Genomic DNA, 22578 nt, shown 5'->3' with positions numbered 1-22578 from the left:
GACCAAAGAGGGGAGCGAGTGCGGCCGCCGGACTCCGTCCCTTACCTGGACCCTTCCTCCATGAACACTGCCCGACCCACACGAACCCCGCAGCACGACGAGGACACCAGATTCCCAGTTTATTTTGGACACTCTTCCCCTTTGGCCACCTTTATCCCGTTTTATTTGATTTTCTTTTAATAAAAGCCTCTCCGAGGCCTGACGCCACGTCCACTGTGTCTGTCTTGTGCTCCTCCCGTCACAATATATACACATTGCTATATAGGAAACTTTACCCTTTTAGGTTTTCATACCATATGAAAGCTGGGTTCAAGTCCTTTCCAACTGTTCTTATTTTAAACATCACAAAAGTTATGGCTACCTGAAGTTGGCAGATAGCTATGATTTTCAGGAATTAAATATTGAGAAAAACAGGTTTAGAGTGAGGCAGTGAAAATAGAAACACAATTGTCAAGTATCACAAGTAAAAGTCACTTTACTATATTAAAATACTTATTTTAGTCACTGTACATGATGTAAAAAACACATAATGACCCCAAGGAACACAGAACACTTCCAAAGATTTGAACTTTAAGTGTGTATATATATATATCTTCATTAAACATCACAGATTACAGCGTGCAGGCTATCTCCAATTCTTCTCCTGTTCTACTCTTATTGCTGGACTTAATCCAAAACTAGACACAGTTTGGGGATGTAACTTGTAGTTTTGTGTTCTAAACTTGTAGTTTTAGTTCATGCTGTCACCATTTGAACTAGATGAAAGTAATGCATAGCGATATAAAAATGGTGCTGGGGGCTCTTTAAGAACGAGTGCTGTCTGTCAGGAGTGCTATACTGCATCATTACACAAACAGACTAGCGTTACACGAAGAGGACTGTTTTCTGTTGTTTATCATGGGCATAGTTCTTTATTTCTTTTACAAGACAGGTTAATCAAAGTTTAAATACATGTTAGGCTGAATAACATATATCTGCTCATAGACAGATCCGCTGATAGATGCCTGCTTTCAAACACTTCTATGTGCATCAGTAAAGAGTGTGAAAGATGTGTATTTATCGAGCAACAACCTTCCAGTCTCTCTCATGAAACAAACAGGGAAGTGACTTAAAGGGGTCACATAATGCCCTTTTTTCAAAAGTTGATACGATTATTTAGGCTCTTAATGAAAAGTCTGTAACAGTGTGTTTAAAATCCTCAATTGTAGTGTAAAAAACTAATTTTTTACCCTGTAAAAAACAGCTCTTTTCAGATGACTGCTCACTCAGGGCGGGTCTGAGGTAAGACACAAGTCTAGTATGTGCTGAAACGCTGATGTCAATCAAACAATCGTGGGAGGGGCCTCCAACCGTGTGATGTCACACGGTCAGATGGCTCGATTTGAAAAAGGGTAAAAAAATTTAATGAGATTAAAAAAAAAAACACTTGGTGGATTTTTATCATTAAAGGGTGGTTGTGTACACACTGCCAACACACATTTCAGTTCAAACAACTTGTAAATGTGCATGCAGCATTATATGACCCCTTTAAATTGCAATTCATCGACTGGCAGCTAGAGGCTGGCTCCAAAAGAATTTCAGTACCATAGACCGCCATGTAACTTTATATTGACAACAGGAGTTCGTTTGAATTGTCAGTGTTGATATCAGATTATTATTTAGAATTTTCATGACAAGTCAGGTCAGGCATGTCACCTATATTTTTAAAGAGCTGAGAAACAAATACACATTGATAACATTTAAAATTGCTCCCACTTGAGGGAATTGCCACGTGTTACTTAAGGTTTCCTTTTCAGTCAAAACAATTCAGTGTAAATTCTCATGTGAATTTTAAGGTTTCCTTAGTGAGCAAAACTCGCTCCACATTTATGGCATGTCTAAGGCTTATCTACAGTGTGAGTTCTCATGTGCCTATTAAGGCTTAATTTATGATTGAATCTTTGTCCACACTCCTGGCACATGAAGGGACTCTCTCCATTGTGTATTCTCATGTGGACTGTAAGGTTTCCATGTTGAATGAAACTTTTTCCACATTGAGAGCATGTGTAAGGCTTTTCGCCAGTGTGAATGCTCATGTGCCTTTTAAAACCTATTTTACGCGTGAAACGTTTTCCACACAGCTGGCAGGAAAAAGGCTTCTCTCCATTGTGTATTCTCATGTGGATTTTAAGGTTTCCTTGTTGACAGAAACTTTTTCCACACTGAGAACATATGTAAGGATTCTCTCCGTTGTGAATTCTCATGTGAATATTAAGGTTTCCTTGTTGAGAAAAACTCTCTCCACAGTGTTGGCATGTGTAAGGCTTCTCTCCAGTGTGAGTCCTCACATGCCTGGTAAAGTTTTCTTTTAGGGTGAAACATTTTCCACACTGAGTGCATATGAAAGGCTTTTCTCCAGTGTGAATTCTTATGTGCTTGTCAAGACTTTCTTTACGAGTGAAACTTTTTTCACAGTGTTGGCAGGAAAAAGGGCTCTCCCCAGTGTGAATCCTCATGTGAACTTTAAGGTTTCCTTGTTGAGCATATCGCTTTCCACACTGAGGGCATATGTAAAGGTTCTCTCCAGTGTGAAGTCTCATGTGAGCGGTAAGGTGTACCTTTTGAGCAAAACGGTGTCCACACTGAGGGCATGTGTAAGGCTTTTCTCCAGTGTGAACTCTCATGTGCTTGTTAAAATTTCCTTTTTGATTGAAACTTTTTCCACACTGTTCGCAGGATATAGTCTTCTTTTCAGAGTGAATTCTCATGTGGTCTCCAGAGTTTCCTTGTTGATTGAAACTCTTTTCAAAATGAAAACAAGTAAAACTTCTAGTCTCTTTAGCTCTATTTCGTATGGAAGTCTTTTCAGTTGCAGAGCAAGATTTTTCTCCAGTTTTGAAATCATGAAGATTGTCACATTTATCTTCCTCTTCATTTTCATGAAGTACTACTTTCTCCTCTTTTGGTGCCATAAGGTCTAAGGTGAAAACACAAATAAAAGTTTTAAGGCACAAGACAACAGATATAAAAACATTTAGATAAGTAATGCATCAAGGCCATATGGCAGAGGGATACTGTTGGAAAAACTCAGAAAAATATTTGTAGGGGTGTGGTAAATGTATAGTTGTGGCTAAACGTTTTGGCAGTGACATTTTGTGTTTTGAAAAGTTTGCTGCTTAAGCTGATGCGGTGTTCATTCACATTGTTTCTAGATTATTGTGCAGAGTGATCAGATGCATTTTCAATAATTGCTAAAAGCTTCATTGGCCAAAAAAACTAACTTTTCACAAAAAAATAAGTGTCACTGGTTTTTGATCCTGACACAAAATGACCAGCTAACATTAATCGACTAATTATATCAGCAGCACATATAAAAGTGTGAATGAGTACTAGTCAGGTAAAATCAATATTATACTAATTAGATCGTAAGAGCAGACTGATTGCTATAAAAAGGAAGGAAGAAGTGCTTCCAATCATTGTGTTCTTGTTAGCAATGGTTACCTCCAAAAATAGATGTGCAGCCATCATTTCTTTGCATCAAAATGGCCTCCCATGCAAGGAAATTGCTGCAAAGAATATTGCACCTGAAAGAAGTTTACTGGATCATGAAGAACTTCAAAGAGAGAGCGTTTAAAAACGGTGCTCTGGGGTACGCTTCATGTGAACTCTGGTATGGTTCGCTGCTGATGTGAATGCAATCGTACCAAACCGCGGAATTGAATTGCTATTAATGACCAATTATTTGATGAAAATGTGTTTTTGTGTGTGTGTGTGTGTGTTTCACTCACTTTCCTGATGAGCGTGACTGACATGCTGCAAGGAGAGAGCTATATAGGGTTCGGACCAGGGAAGTGAACCAAGTGTGAAAGCATCCTAAATAGTGTCTCCACCTGTGTAGAGCTTGCTCAGGAATAACAGCAGGTTGGTGTAAGAGCATTTTTTTTGGAAAATGGCCTGGTGTCAAGAAGGCCAGCAAAGAAGCCACTTCTCCATAAGAAACACGTCAAGAACAGATTGAAATCCTACATGAAGTACAAGGATTGGACAGCAGAAAACTGGTGCAAAGTTATTTTCTCTGATGAAACTCCCTTCCAACTGTTTGGGACATCTGGATGAAAAGGTAAACACTACCATGAGTCCGGTGTTGTGCCAAAAGTGAAGCATACTGAGACTTTACATGTGTGGGGTTGGTTTTCAACCAAGGGAGTGATCTCTCTCATAATTATGCCAAAATACTGCCAGGAATAAAGAATGTTATCAAAACATCCTGCAAGACTGGCTTCTTCCAACAATCCATGAGCAATTTGGTGATTATCCGTGCATTTTCCAGCATGATGGAGCAAGAGTGATAAAAAAGTTGCTCGAAGATATTACATTGAAATTTTGGATCCGTGACCAGGCATCTCCCCGGATCTCAGTCCCACAGAGGACCTGTGGTCAGTACTCAAGAGGCGAGTGGACAAACAAAATCCCACAAATTGCGATCAACACCGAGAACTAATAAGGCAAGAATGGTTCACCATCAGTCAAGATTTGACCCAGAAGCTAATATCCAGCATGCCAGAGTGAATTGCAGAGGCTTCACAAGGGTCAACACTGTAAATATTCACTCATTATATTTATTTGCCAATAAAAGCCTTTAAAATGTATGATATGCTTATCATTGTTTTTCAGTGTACCATACTGAAGCAGCAAACTTTGCAAAACACAAAATCTATGACTGTGCCAATACTTTTGGCCATGACTCTATAAACGTAGCAAGGGGGAAGTTCACTCAGTATAAGATTCTACACAGATACTACCACATCCTGGTAAGACATTACAAGATTAAACTTATGACAGACAATTCATGTTGGAAATGACATCAATTCGGCTTTGGCGAGTTACCTTGTAAACGTAGTCTTAAATGAGTTATAAAGTCTTAAATGACTGTAAAGAGTTGGGAGAAAATCAGATGTGTGTCAGATCCACATCATATGCATCAAGTTTTAAACAGACAGCGCTGATTTTAAAGTAAAATTTGCTGAAGTCTATCAATGATGTAAAAAAATAAATAAAAAAAAGAAATTCATGGACTGCTCTAGTCACTGATTAATTTTATTTTAGCTTGAATAAAGATTAATATGTATAGTTTATGGATATATAATATATGAATGTTTTAAAATCACTTAAATTAAAAGATTATATATATTTCAGAGCCTATTAAAAGGTAAAAAAAATAATGGCTTTCAATTATACTGTAATGTTGAATGGCTATAATTAATAATATTTTTTTGTGTAGCTTGTCAGAGAACATTGGTTCCTATGTCGTGCAACGCAAACCTGACTTTAATGAGTTCTTGAACGCCAGCTTTTGTTTACAGACACCGCATCAGAGACATTTATCTGGGCCGCATGGCTGTGACCATGGAAATACTGCCAGAAGAGGGGGAAGAGTTGCTGTCTAATGTTCAATCACTGGACAACAAACTCTGTGTACTGCGGGCACGCATCTTATACCAACGAGAAACAAGGGACTGCTGCATTATTTGTCTCACAGAAACCTGGCTGTCTGAAGAGGTTCCAGACTTGAAGCCATCGAGCTTACGTATTTCTCCGTGCACCACTCGGACAGAACAAAAGAGTTCACAGGAAAATGCAGAGGTGGGGGATGAAAGGAACCTAGACTCTATTAAATCCTTCTGTTCCCCTGATCTGGAATTTCATGTGCTACTGTGTCGACCATTCTGGCTACCGAGGGAATTTACAGCGATCATTATCACACCTGTTTACATTCCTCCTCAAGCCAAAACAGACCAGACATTCAAGGAACTGTATGGGAATATAAGTGAGCAGGAAACCGCATACCCAGATGCAACAATTATTGTTACGGGGGACTTTAACAAAGCCAACTTCAGAACAATGGCTCAAAAATATTCTTAACGCATCACCATCAACACGCATAGTGATCGTGTACTGGATTACTGCTACTCTCCTTTCCAGGACGCCTAAAAAATCTCTCCCATACACACCTTTTGGCAAATTGGACCACTCCTCTATTCTGCTCCTGCCTGCTTATAGGCAGAAACTGAAACGGCAAGCACCCTCCCTCAGGACAATTCAATGCTGGTCGGACCAATCAGACGCTATACTACAGGACTGTTTTGATCACGTGGACCGGGACATGTTCCGAGCAATGTCTGATGATGTCATTGAGGCATACTCAGAAACTGTAATGTGTTTCATCAGGAAGTGTGTAGATTATGTAGGTGCCGGCAAAAACAATCTGAGCAGCCTTGTCAGCGCGGAAATCTGCTTGAACCGGAAATCCGGAAACCCTGAACGCCAGCAAGCCAGTTATGATCTCAGGAAATCAATCAAAGCCACCAAACAACAATATAAAAACAAATTTGAAGAACAATTCAACACCAACAATGCAAGAAGCATGTGGTAGGGAATCAATAACATCACAGATTTAAAAGGGAATAATCCAGCTACTGTGAACATTGCCGCCTCTCACGAAGACTTCACAGCATCCGATCCTGCACTAGCCGACTGACGGATAACTTGTTTTTTTTTAAGCGTAAACTTCACAAAATCTATAAATTGGTTCTTCAAATCTGATTGGTTAATCACAATGTTGTTCCAGGCACAACAAAGATGTTGTCCCAGGAACATGTCTCACTTGGTAAAAACATGGTTCTGCGTTCAATACCGGACTATACATACACACTGCACTAAATAAAATAATGTATCTGCTACCACTGGATACCATCCAATGCACATCCATGACATTTTGCGTATCCAGCTCAGAGTGGAAACTGAAACTGAGTTTCATTCCTTCCTTGCGATACTTTGCCAGGCCTTTACTACAGCAGACATCAGTTGTAGTTTGTTTCTTTGTTTCTGCCTTTAGTTTTGTCCTCAGCAAGTGAAATGTGAAATTTGGGTTGAGAGGAGGAGACTGACTTGGCCAGTGCAGAATATTCCACTTTTACCTCCAAAAACTCCTGAGTGGCTTTTGCTGCATGATTTGAGTCATTGTCCACTTGTACTATGAAGCGCTGTCCTATCAACTTTGCTGCATTTGGAAATCTGGTAAGAGAGTATATCCCTATACCCTTCCAATTCTTCTGTCCTCTGTCACATCACTAAACACCATTGACTCCCACTGCTCCACCATATTTCACAGATATGTTGTATACTTTGGATCATGAGCTGTTCAAAGCCTTTTCCATACTGTTTTCTTCCCATTGTTCTGGTACAGGTAGATCTTAATTCCAAAGAAAGCTCTAATGTGTCTAATGTGGCCTTGTTTGCACCTTGTGGTGAACCCACTGTATTTTCTCTGGTAAAGTCCTCTCTTTATTATTGACTTTGTCAGTGAAGTCTGCCATCTGGAGAGTGTTCTTCTCTTGGCTGGATGCTGTGAAAGGGTTTTTTTCTTTACCATGAACAGGATTCTCAGAACATCCACCACTGTTGTCCTCTGTGGATGTCAAGGCCTTTTTATGTTGCTGAGAGATCTTGTAGTTTTTTTCTTAGAATGTACCAAACTGTTGATTTGGCCACTCCGAATGTTCCTGCTATCTATCTGATGAATTTTTCTTTTGTTTTTGAAGCCTAAAAATTGTCTGTTTTACTTATATGGAGAGATCCTTTGACTGCATGATGTGGGTTCACAGCAACAGCTTCCAAATACAAATGGCACACTTATAATCAACTCTCGGGGCCATTGATTATCAAGAGTGCATAGAAAAGGTTCTATATTTTGTCCTACAAATAAAATGTAAAATGTGTTCAAGTACAAAAAAAATAAAAATAAAAAAATGTGCGTACGTGGTTCTTATGCACACCAGTAAGTATTCACTGTTGATAAATCCCACGTTTTTAAGCACCATGCTTGTTCAAGCTCATGGTCATTTGCATTAAGAAATGCATAAACCATACACGGCGACAACACTTCCCTTTATAAATTACTTGAATGTATAATGTCCTCACCGAAATCATACCAAAGAAAGCGGTACCGACAGAGAAGCCATTCAACCAAAATAATTCAAGGTTTGTATTTAGCACAGTGGCTAAATTAACAAATTACCAGACGCCACCTGATTCAAATATTACATCAACATTTAATAGTAATGACTTTATGAATTTCTTCACTGATAAAATAGATAACATTAGAAATACAATAGCGAATGTAGATTCTACAGCGTCTAATACTTCAGCGTCATCCATCGCACCCAAAGATAAACTGCAGTGCTTTACAAGTATAGGACAGGAAGAGCTAAATAAACTTATCACTGTATCTAAACCAACAACATGTTTATTAGATCCTGTACCCACTAAATTACTGAAAAAGTTGTTACCTGTAGCCGAAGAACCGCTTCTCAATAATATTAACTCGTCATTATCTTCAGGTCACGTCCCAAAACCATTCAAGCTTGCGGTAATTAAGCCTCTTATTAAGAAACCACAACTAGATCCTAGTGATCTGGCAAATTATAGGCCTATTTCAAATCTTTCATTTGGGTCTAACATTTCAGAAAAAGTTGTGTCTGCTCAATTGAGCTCCATCTGTATGAAGAATTTCATTCAGGTTTCAGGCCCCACCATAGCATAGAAACTGCACTTGTTAAAATTACAAATGACTTGCTTCTTGCATCAGATCAAGGCTGCATCTCATTGCTAGTTTCACTTGATCTTAGTGCTGCGTTCGACACCATAGATCATGACACACTCATAGATCGATTACAAAACTATTAAGGTATTCAAGGGCAGGCTCTAAGATGGTTTAGATCCTACCTGTCCGAACGCTACCATTTTGTTTACTTAAATGGGGAGTCATCTCATTTATCACCAGTAAAATATGGAGTGCCACAAGGATTCGTCCCAGGTCCCCTTCTATTTTCAATATATATGTTGCCCCTTGGTAATATTATTAGAAAATACGGGATTAGTTTCCACTGATATGCTGATGATACTCAGATATATCTCAACGAGACCAGATGAAACTTCTAAATTATCTAAGATAACAGAGTGTGTTAAAAATTTAAAAGATTGGATGACCAATATTTTTTCCTATTAGATTCGGATAAGACAGATATATTAATTATTGGACCAAAAACAGTACACAGAATCTAGTAGACTACAGTTTGCAACTAGACGGATGTACTGTTACTTCCTCTACAATCAAAAATCTGGGTGTTATATTACAGTTACTTGTCTTTTGAAAACCATATTTCCCATGTAACAAAAACTGCATTCTTCCATCTTAGAAACATTGCCAAGCTACAAAACATGTTACCCGTTTCTGATACAGAAAAGCTAGTTCATGCATTCATGACCTCTAGACTGGATTATTGTAATGCACTTCTAGGTGGCTGTCCTGCATCTTCAACAAACAAGCTACAGGTAGTCCAAAATGCAGCAGCTAGAGTCCTTACCAGGTCAAGAAAATATGATCATATTACCCCAATTTTACAGTCTCTGCACTGGCTACCTATTTAGTTCCATATCAGTTACAAATTATTATTTCTAACCTATAAGGCCCTAAATGGTTTAGCTCCTGCGTACCTAACTGGTCTTCTACTACGTTACAATCCATCACGCTTCCTCAGGTCACAAAACTCTGGACTTTAGGTAGTTCCTAGGATAGCAAAGTCCACTAAAGGAGGTAGAGCTTTTTCGCATTTGGCTCCTAAACTCTGGAATAGCCTTCCTGATAATGTTCGGGGGATTCAGACACACTCTCTTTGTTTAAATCTAGATTAAAAAACACATCTCTTTCGCCAAGCATTCGAATAATGCATCTCATACATTGTGACTGCAGTTGCATCTTTTCTTACTCTTTATCTTTGGTTAAACTAGTTAATTTTACTTTGTTGGAACAGCAGCTACGCTAATTATGTATATTTGTTTCTCTGTTTTGTCACGGGATTTATATACAGCTACGAGGGGTGTAACGGTACGTGTATTCGTACCGGACCGTATCGGTACAGGACTTTCAGAATGGTGCACGTGTGTACCGAATGACGGAATGCAATATTTAAGTGGCGGAAGTCTCCGCGTTCAGCGCAAATCTCGCCCTGCAGCTGATTCTAAGGCCTGCGACACACTTGATGCATGGCGCAAGCGTCTCAGCTGTGTGGCGTGTCCGTTTTTAATTCGGCTCCCATGTTAACAGGTTAGAGCTTGCAGACTGCATGCGTGAGATGCGTGTCTCAGGTGCGGCTCGAGCCGCACGGAAAACGCATGCATGCTAGAAATAGAACCGACGCCTATTTTTCACGCGACACGCAAGCGTGTTGGAAGCGTTTCCAGGCAAAATAGGATAGGAAAATATGTTTATATGTCATTTTGTACACAAATACATATTAATTCATGACACTTTGATGTTTGAAAGTCTATAGGTTGACATATATTCAGATATAAATGTAATTTACAAAATAAATTAATAATTATCGATTTTCAAATATTGCACCTGTCAAACATAGTCTATTTTGCCGTCAGTACTGTTGACGGTGTCGTTTATCAGTAGGCTTTATATTTATGCTCAACATGAAGTATAGATATTGTTGTCATGAAGACAAGAGCCGGGTCTGTCGGCGGTCTCCCTGTCACATACAGCAGCAGGCACGGCACGGTTCTGGTGAAGCAGGCCTACAAGATGGGATTGGTAATGCTATCATGTGTAATCATAGTTATTTATTTATATTTTTCATTATATTTTATCATATGAAATTGGTTTGAGACTGAGAGTATTTTATTTAGTGGAGAACTTTGCAGCAGTATTTTATTTCTTATTCTTTTTTTTATTTTATATATATTTTATTAAAAAGTATTTAAAAAAAAGTGTATAGTAATAAACAACCTGCAGTTTAATGTTTACATTTCTTTCCCTTACTGTACCGAAAATGAACCGAAATGTGACTTTAAAACCGAGGTACGTACCGAACCGTGATTTTTGCGTACCGATACACCCCTAACAGCTACTACTAAATATTGTAGAAATGTAATTTTCTGTAAAGTTGTTTTGTAATTATTTGTATTGTAAAAAGTGCTATACAAATAAACTTGAATTGAATTGAATTATGTGCCCTCACTAATATCATCGTGCTCTTTGAAAACATGTTCTCTGCACAGTGCATGGTTCTGTTTGCCTAATCTTCCAGAAAGGCAAGATCAGCTGTGACACTATAGCTACATTTCAAATGACTTCCCAACTGCATGGCAAAACAATGGGCTCCTATTATGCTTTTTCACTTTTTCAACTTTAGTTAGTTTGTAATGTTGCTGTTTGAGCACAAAAAAAGATCTGCAAAGTTACAAAGCTCAAAGTCCACTTCAAAAGGAGATGTAAGGTAACGAGTGTAAAGACCTGTGACTTTACCTGCGCGAGTTCACCAAGCAACGAAACAGGCAACGCACTTAAGTATTACTTATTATCTTCCCTTTACTCAATTTCCTTTTCTGTCCTCTCTTTTTCACCTCTATCATGTCTTTCCAAACCTTTCATATTGTCTCTGGAAGATGCTCAAATGTCACACGCAGATGGCAACGCAATGTTGCGAACCTGCGTCCTATCCTTACATCCTCTACTGCACCTCTTTCTTTCTCTGTTGGTCTCTGGAATAGTCAGTCAACTGTTAACAAAGCAGACTTCATTTCTGCTTTTTCCTTAAATTCCACATTTAGCATCTTGAGCTTGACTGAGCGGGACTCGTCCAGAAGACTCAGCAACCCCAGCTGCTTTATCTAACAATTTTTCTTTCTCTCACAGCCCCCATCAGGTTGTCCTGCTGGGGGCACTGGTCTTCTCATTTCTAACAATTGGAAATACTTAACCCACTTTCGCCTATGCAATTATAACTCATTTGAATTTCATGTGAACACTGTAAAAGCTTCTATAAAACTCCAGGTTGTAATTTATCGCCCTTCTGGGCAAATTCAAGGAAAGAGAACAATACATCTGCGGCTGACACAGAGGAGCATACGCTGTCTGTGTACAGCTCAGATTCACCAAAATAGGGCTACACTGATCACCCTGCTTTTATGCGCATTTCAAAGTATTGCATCAGAATCGAGTGAAGGAAACGCTGAATTTTGAATAAAATTGCCTTCATTCGCAAAAAAGTTTTTAAGCTCGCTTGAGGTGGTTTTGACTTGTGCGAAAAAGGGTTAATGCGAATAATGGGGGATGGAAATGCATTTTGCGAATAAATTCTGCAAAGCATTGAAAAAGTCATGACTCAGCACTATGGATGGTAAAAACAACTAACTAACTGACTAACCAGCATAAATCTTATTTCACAGCATCTGAAATGTTGTTATGGTCACTCGGACATGCTAGAGCAGGGGTGGGCAACAGTTTTAGTCTGAGGGCCACAGTTACTTTGGCAAAGTAAACGGAGGGCCACACTTTGGACAATTGCAATTAAACAGTTACATGATTAAATGGTATAAATTAATGCAATGCAAATATGTATAAGGCTACTCTACAGTTACTTTGACAGCCTATTTCAAGGCCTGATACTTGTTTTTGCTAGGCCTGTCTGACCTAGGCTACTCTAAGGTTACAATAACTGGATTTACTTTCAAGGATTCATTTCCTACACTACCCTGCATATTGTTCAACTGTCATTCATACCAGCTGTAGCTTTTCAAGATAGAAAACTATTAACAAAACTGCAAATGTATGTGTGCAAGTTACATTAACATACAGACTTCAGGCAATCTAGCTTGGAATTATCAAATTTAATTGAGGCTATATATCAGAGGGAGACCTTCATCACTGAATGAAAAACATATTCAGTTTTCAGTTGTGATTATTATTATTTTTGTAATTTCTTTCACATATTTTGTTAAAATCTTTTATAAAATAGAACACAATTTAAGTGCAGATCAACTTCATCACACGTATGTTTGCTTGAAAGATATAAAGGGCCTATATAGGCCTATGTATCTCACAAAATTTTAATTTGATTTAGCTGTATCATCACTATCTACGGGACATGCATAAGAAATGGCAACATGAAACTGAACAATGTTGTAAAAATAACATCATCAATCAAGGGTAACTTAATGGAACTTTGGCTGGGCCTACTTTAGAAAAATGTATTTCGGCCTATGCAACTGAGATGAAGAGCTTTTTGTCGGTGTTCTGTAACTCAATGTGAACAATTGAGACGATTGCCTTTCTTTACTAAGTCACCAAAATCTGGGGTTGTGTTCGACGTTGAGATGGGGGGGGATCCGGCCCCCGGAACGTATATTGCCCATGTATGTGCTAGAGGAAAGTCTGTCATTAAAGTATTTGTTTAATTGCCTCCCAGAATTGTTAAAAGACTGTGTTCCCAAACAGCAGCATCCAACCCGTCTACAGAGACATTGTTGAATAAAATCTTTATTTTTGTCATCCAAAATATCTTAAATTGTGTTACGAAGACGAACACAGCTTTTACGGGTTTGGAATGGCATGGGGGAAAGTGATTAATTTGAAGTTATTTTTAAAGTCTAATAAATGTTCATATTGATAGCTCTCAATTATGCTGTAATGTTGAATTGCCATTGTCAATGGTTAAATATTAGGAGAACAACCATTTTATAGAGACATCAGTAGTATTGGTATCAGTGATCCTGCCCTTCAGTCATTAAAAAAAGATTTAACAAACATTAAAAATATACTGTTTCTTTGTTGTTTGTAGATTAATCTGAAGATTAAATGTGTAATATATTTACAAATTTAAAAATTTGGTGGGATTAATCATGATTAATTTCAGAAAAATTAGCAAATTGTTTGATCTTTTTTTTTATCGATTGATGGCACTAATTTAGACGTGATCAATCACTAGATTTGTTTACATTTTAAATTCACAAAAAGTTAGTAACTCCCATTCTAATGGGTTTTTTAAATGATGCTTAAATGAAGCACACACCATCAAGTATAAATTAATGCAAGCATTGCCTGAATTTAACAATTTTAAAAAGTGCTAAGAAAAACAAGACAAACTGAACTGATATAAATTCATACCAAGCCTCCCTTGGTAGTAATGTTTTCATAATAGTTACTACCAAATTTTTCAACACAAAAAAAGGTTACATAGTGGAAGTTTAGAAAAGTGCATTAAAATAGATTCAATACAAAGTCCTTGAACATATAACAGACATGTATTAATAAACATTTAAAAAATTCAAGTTTAATTATACTTCCCCACAAAGATAATTGGTTCATCATATATCAGGGTTTGGGAATTGTATCTTCTGCACAAGCAGGAAACTCATTTATATTAGATGCTGTGCTGCAGGGAAACTAAAATTATACAAATGTTTTGCTCTATGAAATTGTCTGGAACGTCTGGCAAATATTGCATCTGTGATGAAGCGTGTACGTGTTGCAGCTACGAGTTTCTAGTTTTCTACTAGATCAACTTCTGATGCTACGTTTACAACTGGGCCTTAGAAAAGAAGTTAAAGTCACAGCAGATGTTCTTTGGTGATTTTTTTGTGAACCATTTGACTCACAGACATTCAACTAAAATCATCGGTTATAAAATAAGTGCCTGCTGGTTCTTTTACTTACTCATCAAAGCCCTTTAAATAAAATGCAAATAAAGACAGCAGTTTATCTCATCATGTGATCTCAACATGTCTGTCCACATGAAGCGACCCGCTCCATGTCATATAAAACCACTTTAATAACGACACTCCATTGATATTCTTCAAAAAAATCCTTAATTTCTGTAGAGCTGGACATTTGATTAAGTATCAAATGACTAAGATTAGGTTTGAGAATAAAAACCAACCTGTTTGTTCCTCTGTATCTTCCTGTTTCACTCTGAATGTTTCTTCAATCTTCATTTCTGCACTCTCTACTTTAATAACCAGCATCTTTTTACTCGTAGATGTCCTTCACTTCGCCAGGAGTTTTTCTGTTTGTTTGGACACTTTATCCTGTTTAAGATGAGAATAATTATCAGAGAGAAAAATAAATGTAAACTAAATCTTTGGGTGTGTCTTAATCAGCTCCCTAGTTCAATAGAGTACTGGTAAGGGAGTCAGTCAGTTTGGTAGTTAAAGGACTTGAATTAAATTATCAGTCCAAAATAAAAAATAAATAAAAAACTTTAAAATACAAAGACACCAGTTATGAATGAAGTAACAAAATAATTCACACAACCAAGGAAGGGATTTCATACAGTTTCTTAGTTTAAAGGGGTCATCGGATGCACGGTTTCCATAAGTTGATATGATTCTTTAGGGTCTTAATATATAATGTCTGTAATATACTTTGATTAAAAACTCTCATTGGTAGTGAAAAAAAAACCCACTCTCACGATTTTCTACAGGAGGCCTTTGTTCACCCCCCGGAGCCATGTGAGACACTTTTTAATTTAACTTGTTTTAGACACATGCACTGCAAAACCCACCAAGTGCTATTTAACAGATTGAAAGATCAAAGACATTTTTTTAAATAACTCAGACTGGATTTGTCTGAAAGAAAAAAAGTCATATGATATAATGTTACCTATGCAGTGCTAGGTAAGACTTTAGCAGTAACACTGACATTAGGCCGTGGCAGGAATAATGGGTCTATCAGGGGTTGAAGGACATCTCAGAATTTGTTGTAATGTATGTTTATAAATACTTGTCTGAATTTGGCATCCAGTGCAGTACTTATTTACAAAACATTCAAGTACATCTACAAGGTTGTCACTACTGTATCTTTGTGGAAATTGTGGCCTACAGAGCCCAAGAACATATGCTGCAGGGAGATACCACAGGTAGTTTTTTTCCTAAATTGAATTGCTATTATGCGTTCATCTTTTAAAAATCTCAGGTCACTTACCTTTTTCATATATTGTAGGTTTTAAGAGGATTACAACAGCTGGGAAATCCACCAGAATGTATGGTGGATAATCTTGGCCTAGAACATGTTTGTTTAAATATGCTTTCCCTTCAGAATACATTAAACATCTATAGAGCACATTCCAACATACCATTCTATACAAAATACTGAATAGACAACACTGTTTGTACTAGCATTTATTGACTCAAAGATGGTTTTACTGAATACCACAGAGGATTTTAATCAGTTATTCCACAGAACCGCAGGAAAAGCAAAACGGATTGTCTAAAGACAAACAGCAAGTATCGGATGAATATAAAAAAATAATTGCTTATTTGTCTCAGCCGTTACAGGTTTTTGGCCTACAGAAGCTTCATCAGCCAGTGTTGGGGATTTGTGGGATGGAGAATCAGGGTGGTGTGGCCCTGATGAGTTCCCTGATGCTCAGGGGTTCAGACCTGCCCTTGATTGAACTTAGACACATAGCTGGCTATCACTTCCAGTTTGTCTGGTTTCTAAAACTGGGATGCGAGATTCTCAGGTATGGAGATCTTCAGGATATCCTCCATATATGAGGTTGGGTCCACAACAACTTTCTCAAAGATAAGGTCCAACAGGTTGTCCACATAGTCTGCACAAAAAAAAAAAAAAAAGTTTTTATTTTTTAATGACTCTGAAGCAGTATTGCACACTTGTCACTTTACAGTTGTGCTTTAATACAAAAGTTATTTATCTTCTGCTTCTGATATTATGTCTGTACATACAAAGTTTATTTTGTATATAAATAAAAGCTTGTTAAACTCACGGAAGGTATGATCTGTTTTCACTGGCTTTGCAGAGCATTGTCCTTTCTTGTATTTTGGAAAAACCACCTTAAACAGTGGCTCCCCAGCTGCTGTTGTGGCTTGGGGAAGCTCAGCATTCTCATTAAAATGTAGGGCTGCCAGGTAGAGTCTTGAGAGAAGTGATGATTAAACGTATGTTAGTTCAGACTTGTTTGTTAATTTGTGTGTTTGGAAATGTTTATCCATTATACCTTTTTGAATTATTATATTGAGTTACCTGCATAACATTCCAAGAAAAGAAAAGACAACATTCTTGGGCACAAAGCGCAGAATTATGCTTCGGAAAGCCTGCAGTGATGAGGTCTGATGGTGAGGGCTCAGCTTCTCCACATCCTTCAGAATCCTCTTGTTTGTGAGGACCTTCTCTAATCGACAGAAGGCAGGTGTCCCTGGTGGGAAAGTGGAACTTATTCAACTTTATATATAAAAAAGGGGGGGGGGGGTCATGTCTGTCATATGCACATAGACACATGATTTACATTGACACTGGAAATAGGGTGAACACACCAGCTCTCAACCACTTGCTCTTGTCCCTTGAAGTGCGTTGGGGATGCAAGCACTGTGGGAAAACAGGATCTTCATGTGTGTGCATGTCCTGGACATGGTTAAGAATTGAAGTCCACTTTGCGACTCTCTCTTGCCCTGATGAAGAAGAAGTCGCTGTCCAATATATGTGGTTTTTTATACTGTGAAGCCACCTCTGCAATTTTTCACTGTGTTTGCTCTGAGCCATCCTCAGCAGTTTCTTGGACACTCCTAATAATACAAACAAACTGAATTTCAGACATGCACAGAGATAAAGTATGTACTGAACACATAATAATCTAAAAAGACAGCTCTTGGCAAAGGTATGAGTTTCATGCATAACGTTTAGTTATGACATTTTCCGATTAAAAAAAATAACCAGTCTGTGAGACTATGAACGTCATCGAAGCACATATACCTCACCTACACAAACAGGAGCTAATACCTTTTTCTACGTGCCATACATCGTAATACTGCGTGATGTTAGCCTCCCGCAGGTATTTTTGTATTTGAGGGTGCCGGTCTGTAACAATACTGTCAAAAGTCACACTGTGTGCACTCAAGAGATCAAGGCTCCTCCTCAGACCCTCTTTCTCCATGTTGTTGCTCCCTCCAACTTCATTACTCTGATTATAAAAGAAGGGGCAGATATGAGCAAGGTTGACAAAACCTGTTATGTTAGCGCAGAGCTACACAGTCTATTTAAAAAAAAAAAAAAAAAAAAAAGATTCCATGTGCTTTTTTTATTTCCATATATTTCCATTGTAATATTGCATATGCACAGCATTTTGCAACAGTCCATATTTTTAGACTCACCTGAACTAGCTGCAGGTCAATAATAGTGCTGGTCCTTAGGTCCATCACAGAGTAACTGCCAAACTTGGCTGAATACATTTACATTTAGACATTTAGCAGATGCTTTTATCCAAAGTGACTCACAAATAAGGACAATGGAAGCAATCAAATTCAACAAAAGAGCAATGATATGCAAGTGATAGAACAAGTCTCAGTTAGGTTAAAGGCCTTTCCACACGGAGCGCAAAAAACAGAACGAAAATCGTACGAGATGATGCGCTGGAATAAAACTTTAGATTTCTATGGATGCTTCCAAGTAAGCAACGAACATTTGTGCAACGAAATGTTTTTTTTCTTTCGAACCAGTCCCGATGAATCTTTTCAGTTTCGCGAATAAGAAAAGAGTGTTTTTGTTATCGTCCGTTTTCTTCCACGTGCGCGAGTGTTAGGAGTCAGAGCGTGTTCACTTTTTGTACACATGCAAAATAGACATGATTATGACAATATATTTTCTGTATGTGTTTTTTTTATGCAGCTCATGATAATTTTAATAACAAGGACGTTTATGACAAATATTAGCAGTGTAGCATTATTAAACATACAAAGAGTGCTTGTGTATGCTTATTAATCAAAATCAACTACGAAGGTTTAATTAAAGTGGGTAAGCAAATACAAGCATTATTACATTTTTAAGAGTAGCTTGCTGTTAATTGTACTTATTATATTTTAGGATGTAGCCTATTCTTGTAAGCATTATAGATAACTTATTTCTGGTGTTTATCTTAATCTAAGGCTGTATATTGATCAGCGGATGATGTTAAATCCATTTACAAGATACATATCTGAGTAAAGATGCATTATAGATCACCTAGCGTAAAGGCCTGAATTAGCAGAAGGCAAACAATCATTTAGTGTTCGATGTGAAAGCACTGTCCATCAACAATTCGCATCGCGCCGAGAGTGGAAAGGCCTTAATGCAATACAGATAGCAAGTTTCATTATTTTAATAATTAACCTTTACAGAGAAAATTACTGTTTTACTTCGTATTACATTCAGTACTTCTTTTTTTATTATTATTATTCTGTATGTTTAGCTTTAACGACAATATCTAATCCTACACAAGTCGTTCAGCATTTAGTACCGGGTGATTCTGTCCTGAAATCACCACCTAGGACAATGTTCTGCTGCTGTTTGAGCTGCTGCAGCACGCCATCTTGTGCCGTCTTCCAGCTGTGTACAATTGCAGGCTGTATATACCTCCAGGCAAGACTTTGAAAGGTGTCGTAGTGGATCATTTTCAGTTGCATTGCCCGGAATACCTAAGTTCAGAAAAAGAGGAGTCTTTCTTTTAACATGGCTACAGGGACAGTATGTTAATTTCTTTAGGTCCAGGGTGGTTCTTAGTGATATTACTGGCAACATTAAATTATAGGCAAGAAAGTGAATTCCTTACAAACCTACCTTTTCAAGTTTGAAGAAAGAGACTCCAGTGGCATACACTGCAACAGAAAGCTGGAGGTTCCCTGCAGGAGTGCTTCCTACAACTGGCTGACTACTCCATTTTCTGAAGAAGTCACAGTGTGGGCACCGTTGCTCCACAGCCAGGAATGTGCCAACCCTTCTTCTCTGCACACTGGTAACACCTTGACACACGGGGCACTGCTCAAAGAGCTGCAGCAGGCAGTCTTCATAAACGATGTATGTTGCTGTCTTATGAGCGGGCTTTGATGATTCAGTCCTATTAGAATAATAAAGATTTCATTCAAAAAACTAATCTAATTCCACATAGCTTATTAAAAATATCTTGATGAATGCTATCCAACTGAATGCAACATCACTCACGTCACATGTGGATCATGTGCAGAATCCATTTGACCTTTCTCTTTCATACTTGAGCTGGCCCCAGAAGGGTCCTCCTCTAGCTCCGAGTGAGATCTCTTAATTGGCCTCTTTATTGGGGTTGACGATAGCAGTGGATTTGAGGAGCCAACCCCAATATCCGGGCATAGCGTAGTTGTCTGTGTGCCTGTTACATAACAGTAGACATTTTACCACCGTGGAAGAACATACAATTTAAAAAATGAGTAAAAATCATAACTTACAAGCACCAAAAATAACTGAACAAATGACTCCACACTAAATAGGATCTAGATCAGCAAACCTGTGCTTCTGTAGTGCGGACGTAGAGTTTTTATTGACAGCTGGGTGCCAAACGGTGGTGTGTCCATCTGGCAGGCCACATGTTGCACCTTGGCCACTTCTTCAGATGCGTTTGCCTAAACGAGAGCAAATAAGTGATCGGGTAACAGATAACTTACCCCATCGTAATATTGAAAAACATGAATGCGAGTAGTTACGCTCTTGAATTATAATCATTTGCGAGCTGTAAACACTTGCTTGCAGGTATTGCGTTAAAGTTACTAGTCATCTACATGCACTTATAACTCCTACAAACTATTTAAAATAAGTTTATATTTTTTTGTTTTTTTACATGAGTTATTGTTCATTAACAGACACAATCCATCTACAAAAGTAAGCTTAATGCAGTGTTACCATTTCATCTTTACTGACAGCATACACAGTTTGTAATAAGACAATCACCTTAATGTATTGTTTATTATGATTATATGAATTAAATTATATTGAGAAGGTTGTAAATAGAAAAAAAATGACCTAAGTGTAAAGCTGCTTACTTTAGCACAATAAGTTACTAGAAAAGGCGATTTGCAAAGATTGATAAATAAATGACACTCACTTCTTGTGGAGGTGAAGCAGGAACACGAATAGTTGGTACCGATCCGTTTTTCAGGAGTAGCTTCTTAGCAAATCCTGCTTTATACTGACCCTCGTTTATAAAGCAGTCCGGAGAGAAATGGTTGGCGCAAACATGGACGCTTTTAGGTAGATCGCGGGGCACCTTCCCTTTAAAAATGAAATTCAGCCACTGCGTCTTCAGCGGCTCAGATGTCGGGACTAAATGACGACTGCTCTGTTCATTAAGACAGCCGACGACAGCACACCACAGTCGCTTAGGAGCCATCTTCCTCCCACGAGGACACTGGACTGAAGACTGCTCACGCGAGTCTGGTGAAACACGAGTCAATCAACCGTCGACGAGCGACCTGCGTCCGTGTGACGACACACCGACAGCCCTCGAGACCACCGTTAACATTTCACCAGATTAACAACAAACACATTTCAGTTCAAACCACTCGTAAAAGTGCATGTAGCATCCGATGACCCCTTTAAACTCCGTTTTTCCATCACGAAGTTAATCGAACTCATTCATTCATAGTGAACTGAATCACGTTATGGGGAGCGAAATGATCGCATCTCTTACGACAATGAACCATGGTTTTACTAGAAATAAAACAAATATATATTATTACTAATAATTAAACAGTTGTAAACACAAATCAACCACGGTTTAGCTGCACTAACCATTGTTTAACATTGTTTTTAGTTGTAAAACTGTTTATACAAATGGCTATTAACATGCCACAAAAAAAAACGCTTTTACTAAAATAAGACCAAGGTTCATTTTTTTTAAGCGATTTTTTTTTTCTGTTATTCATGCGCGGCTGCACTTTAATACACACAGAAAAATAACGTCTGCAAAGATAAGCATGTCAAAGCGTTAACCACGTTACATTGAATCATATTTAATTCGCTTGAAAACACGATGCAAGGAGCGCTTTGTATCAATTTAAACTATAAATGCTTAAAAAACAAACCTTGCTTCAGCCGAATCACAGACACAGGAGCGCGACGCACCCTTATGACGTCACCGCGTCCGAGCAAAATAAAAGTCCTGGGGGTATTCCAGAAAGCTTGGTTAACTTACCATTTGATAAACTATAACCTCTGGGTTGATTTACCCCAAACAGGCATACCATGAGTATGTCGGTTCCAAAACACCTGAGAAGAGTTAGTTTAATCAACCTCTGACTGGTTACCCAGAGTTAATGCGCGTGCACGGTGCTTGTATAAAGACATTTTCAATGGATCGCCGATTTCACGAGTCACCATGGAAACTCAAAGCGAAAAAAAGAGAGCGGCGTATTTCACAGAGGGGGAGTTGGAAGTTTTAATGCATGCTTATGAGGAGTTTAAGCCAATAATATTAAAAAGAAGCAATACAGCTGCATCGGCTAAAGCAAGAGAGCTGGCTTGGCAAAAAATAACGGACAGAGTAAATGCGTGAGTGTATTAAATTACAAATTTGGTATTGGCTCCCATTTTATTGAAATGCAAAATAATAAAGTATGACTTATACAACCTTTTGAATATGTTAAATCACTATGAAAGCATTTACTTTTCCTGCCATTTATTTATTTAGCTTGAAATAATAATGTATATTTCTTATTTAATAAGGTGTAATCCTTCTGGAGCCACAAGAACTTAAAGCCAAGTCAAAATGAAACACAAAAACATTCTGCAAAAAGGTTATATTTGATTACACAATTACTGAACTATTATTATAACAGGATTTAGTATATTCATTCTGTCATGCAGCTAACAGAAAGAAGACTGAAGCCTGTCTAACTGGCGGGGGGGCACCACCACCTCCCCTCACCCCATCTGAGGAGCTGGCTCTGTCCCTTAAT

The 22578-nt window shown here is 38.1% G+C and overlaps 2 protein-coding genes across 2 annotated transcripts; both read right to left on the bottom strand.

The window, feature by feature from the left end:
- Positions 1 to 1811: 1811 nt before the first annotated feature.
- LOC132106125 (gastrula zinc finger protein XlCGF57.1-like) lies at positions 1812 to 2762 on the bottom strand. Its single transcript, XM_059511769.1, has one exon. It carries the CDS (start codon positions 2745 to 2747, stop codon positions 1878 to 1880), a length of 870 nt encoding a protein of 289 aa, XP_059367752.1. The 5' UTR covers positions 2748 to 2762; the 3' UTR covers positions 1812 to 1877.
- A 13185-nt stretch (positions 2763 to 15947) lies between these two features.
- On the bottom strand, positions 15948 to 21752 carry LOC132106030 (uncharacterized). Its single transcript, XM_059511633.1, has 12 exons — positions 21706 to 21752; positions 20727 to 21055; positions 20133 to 20247; positions 19814 to 19997; positions 19433 to 19709; positions 19113 to 19290; positions 17992 to 18059; positions 17621 to 17801; positions 17158 to 17406; positions 16868 to 17039; positions 16611 to 16759; positions 15948 to 16436 (listed from the first exon to the last, which is right to left on the bottom strand). The coding sequence occupies exons 2-12, from the start codon at positions 21009 to 21011 to the stop codon at positions 16321 to 16323; spliced, it is 1974 nt and encodes a 657-aa protein (XP_059367616.1). The 5' UTR covers positions 21012 to 21055; positions 21706 to 21752; the 3' UTR covers positions 15948 to 16320.
- Between the last annotated feature and the right edge of the window lie 826 nt (positions 21753 to 22578).

The sequence above is a fragment of the Carassius carassius genome, chromosome 26 (assembly GCF_963082965.1).
Source record: "Carassius carassius chromosome 26, fCarCar2.1, whole genome shotgun sequence".
Classification (NCBI taxonomy): domain Eukaryota; kingdom Metazoa; phylum Chordata; class Actinopteri; order Cypriniformes; family Cyprinidae; genus Carassius; species Carassius carassius.
This window is presented reverse-complemented; position numbering and strand designations above follow the sequence as displayed.

Excerpts from the sequence above, each read along its gene's own strand:
- LOC132106125 (XM_059511769.1), bottom strand. The coding sequence starts at position 2,747 with ATGAGAATTCACTCTGAAAAGAAGACTATATCCTGCGAACAGTGTGGA.
- LOC132106030 (XM_059511633.1), bottom strand. The coding sequence starts at position 21,011 with ATGGCTCCTAAGCGACTGTGGTGTGCTGTCGTCGGCTGTCTTAATGAA. Across the intron at positions 18,060-19,112 it reads TTTCAGGACAGAATCACCCG|CCAAGTTTGGCAGTTACTCT; the intron begins GTACTAAATGCT and ends AAATGTATTCAG. Across the intron at positions 17,802-17,991 it reads TTGACCTGCAGCTAGTTCAG|AGTAATGAAGTTGGAGGGAG; the intron begins GTGAGTCTAAAA and ends TTTTATAATCAG.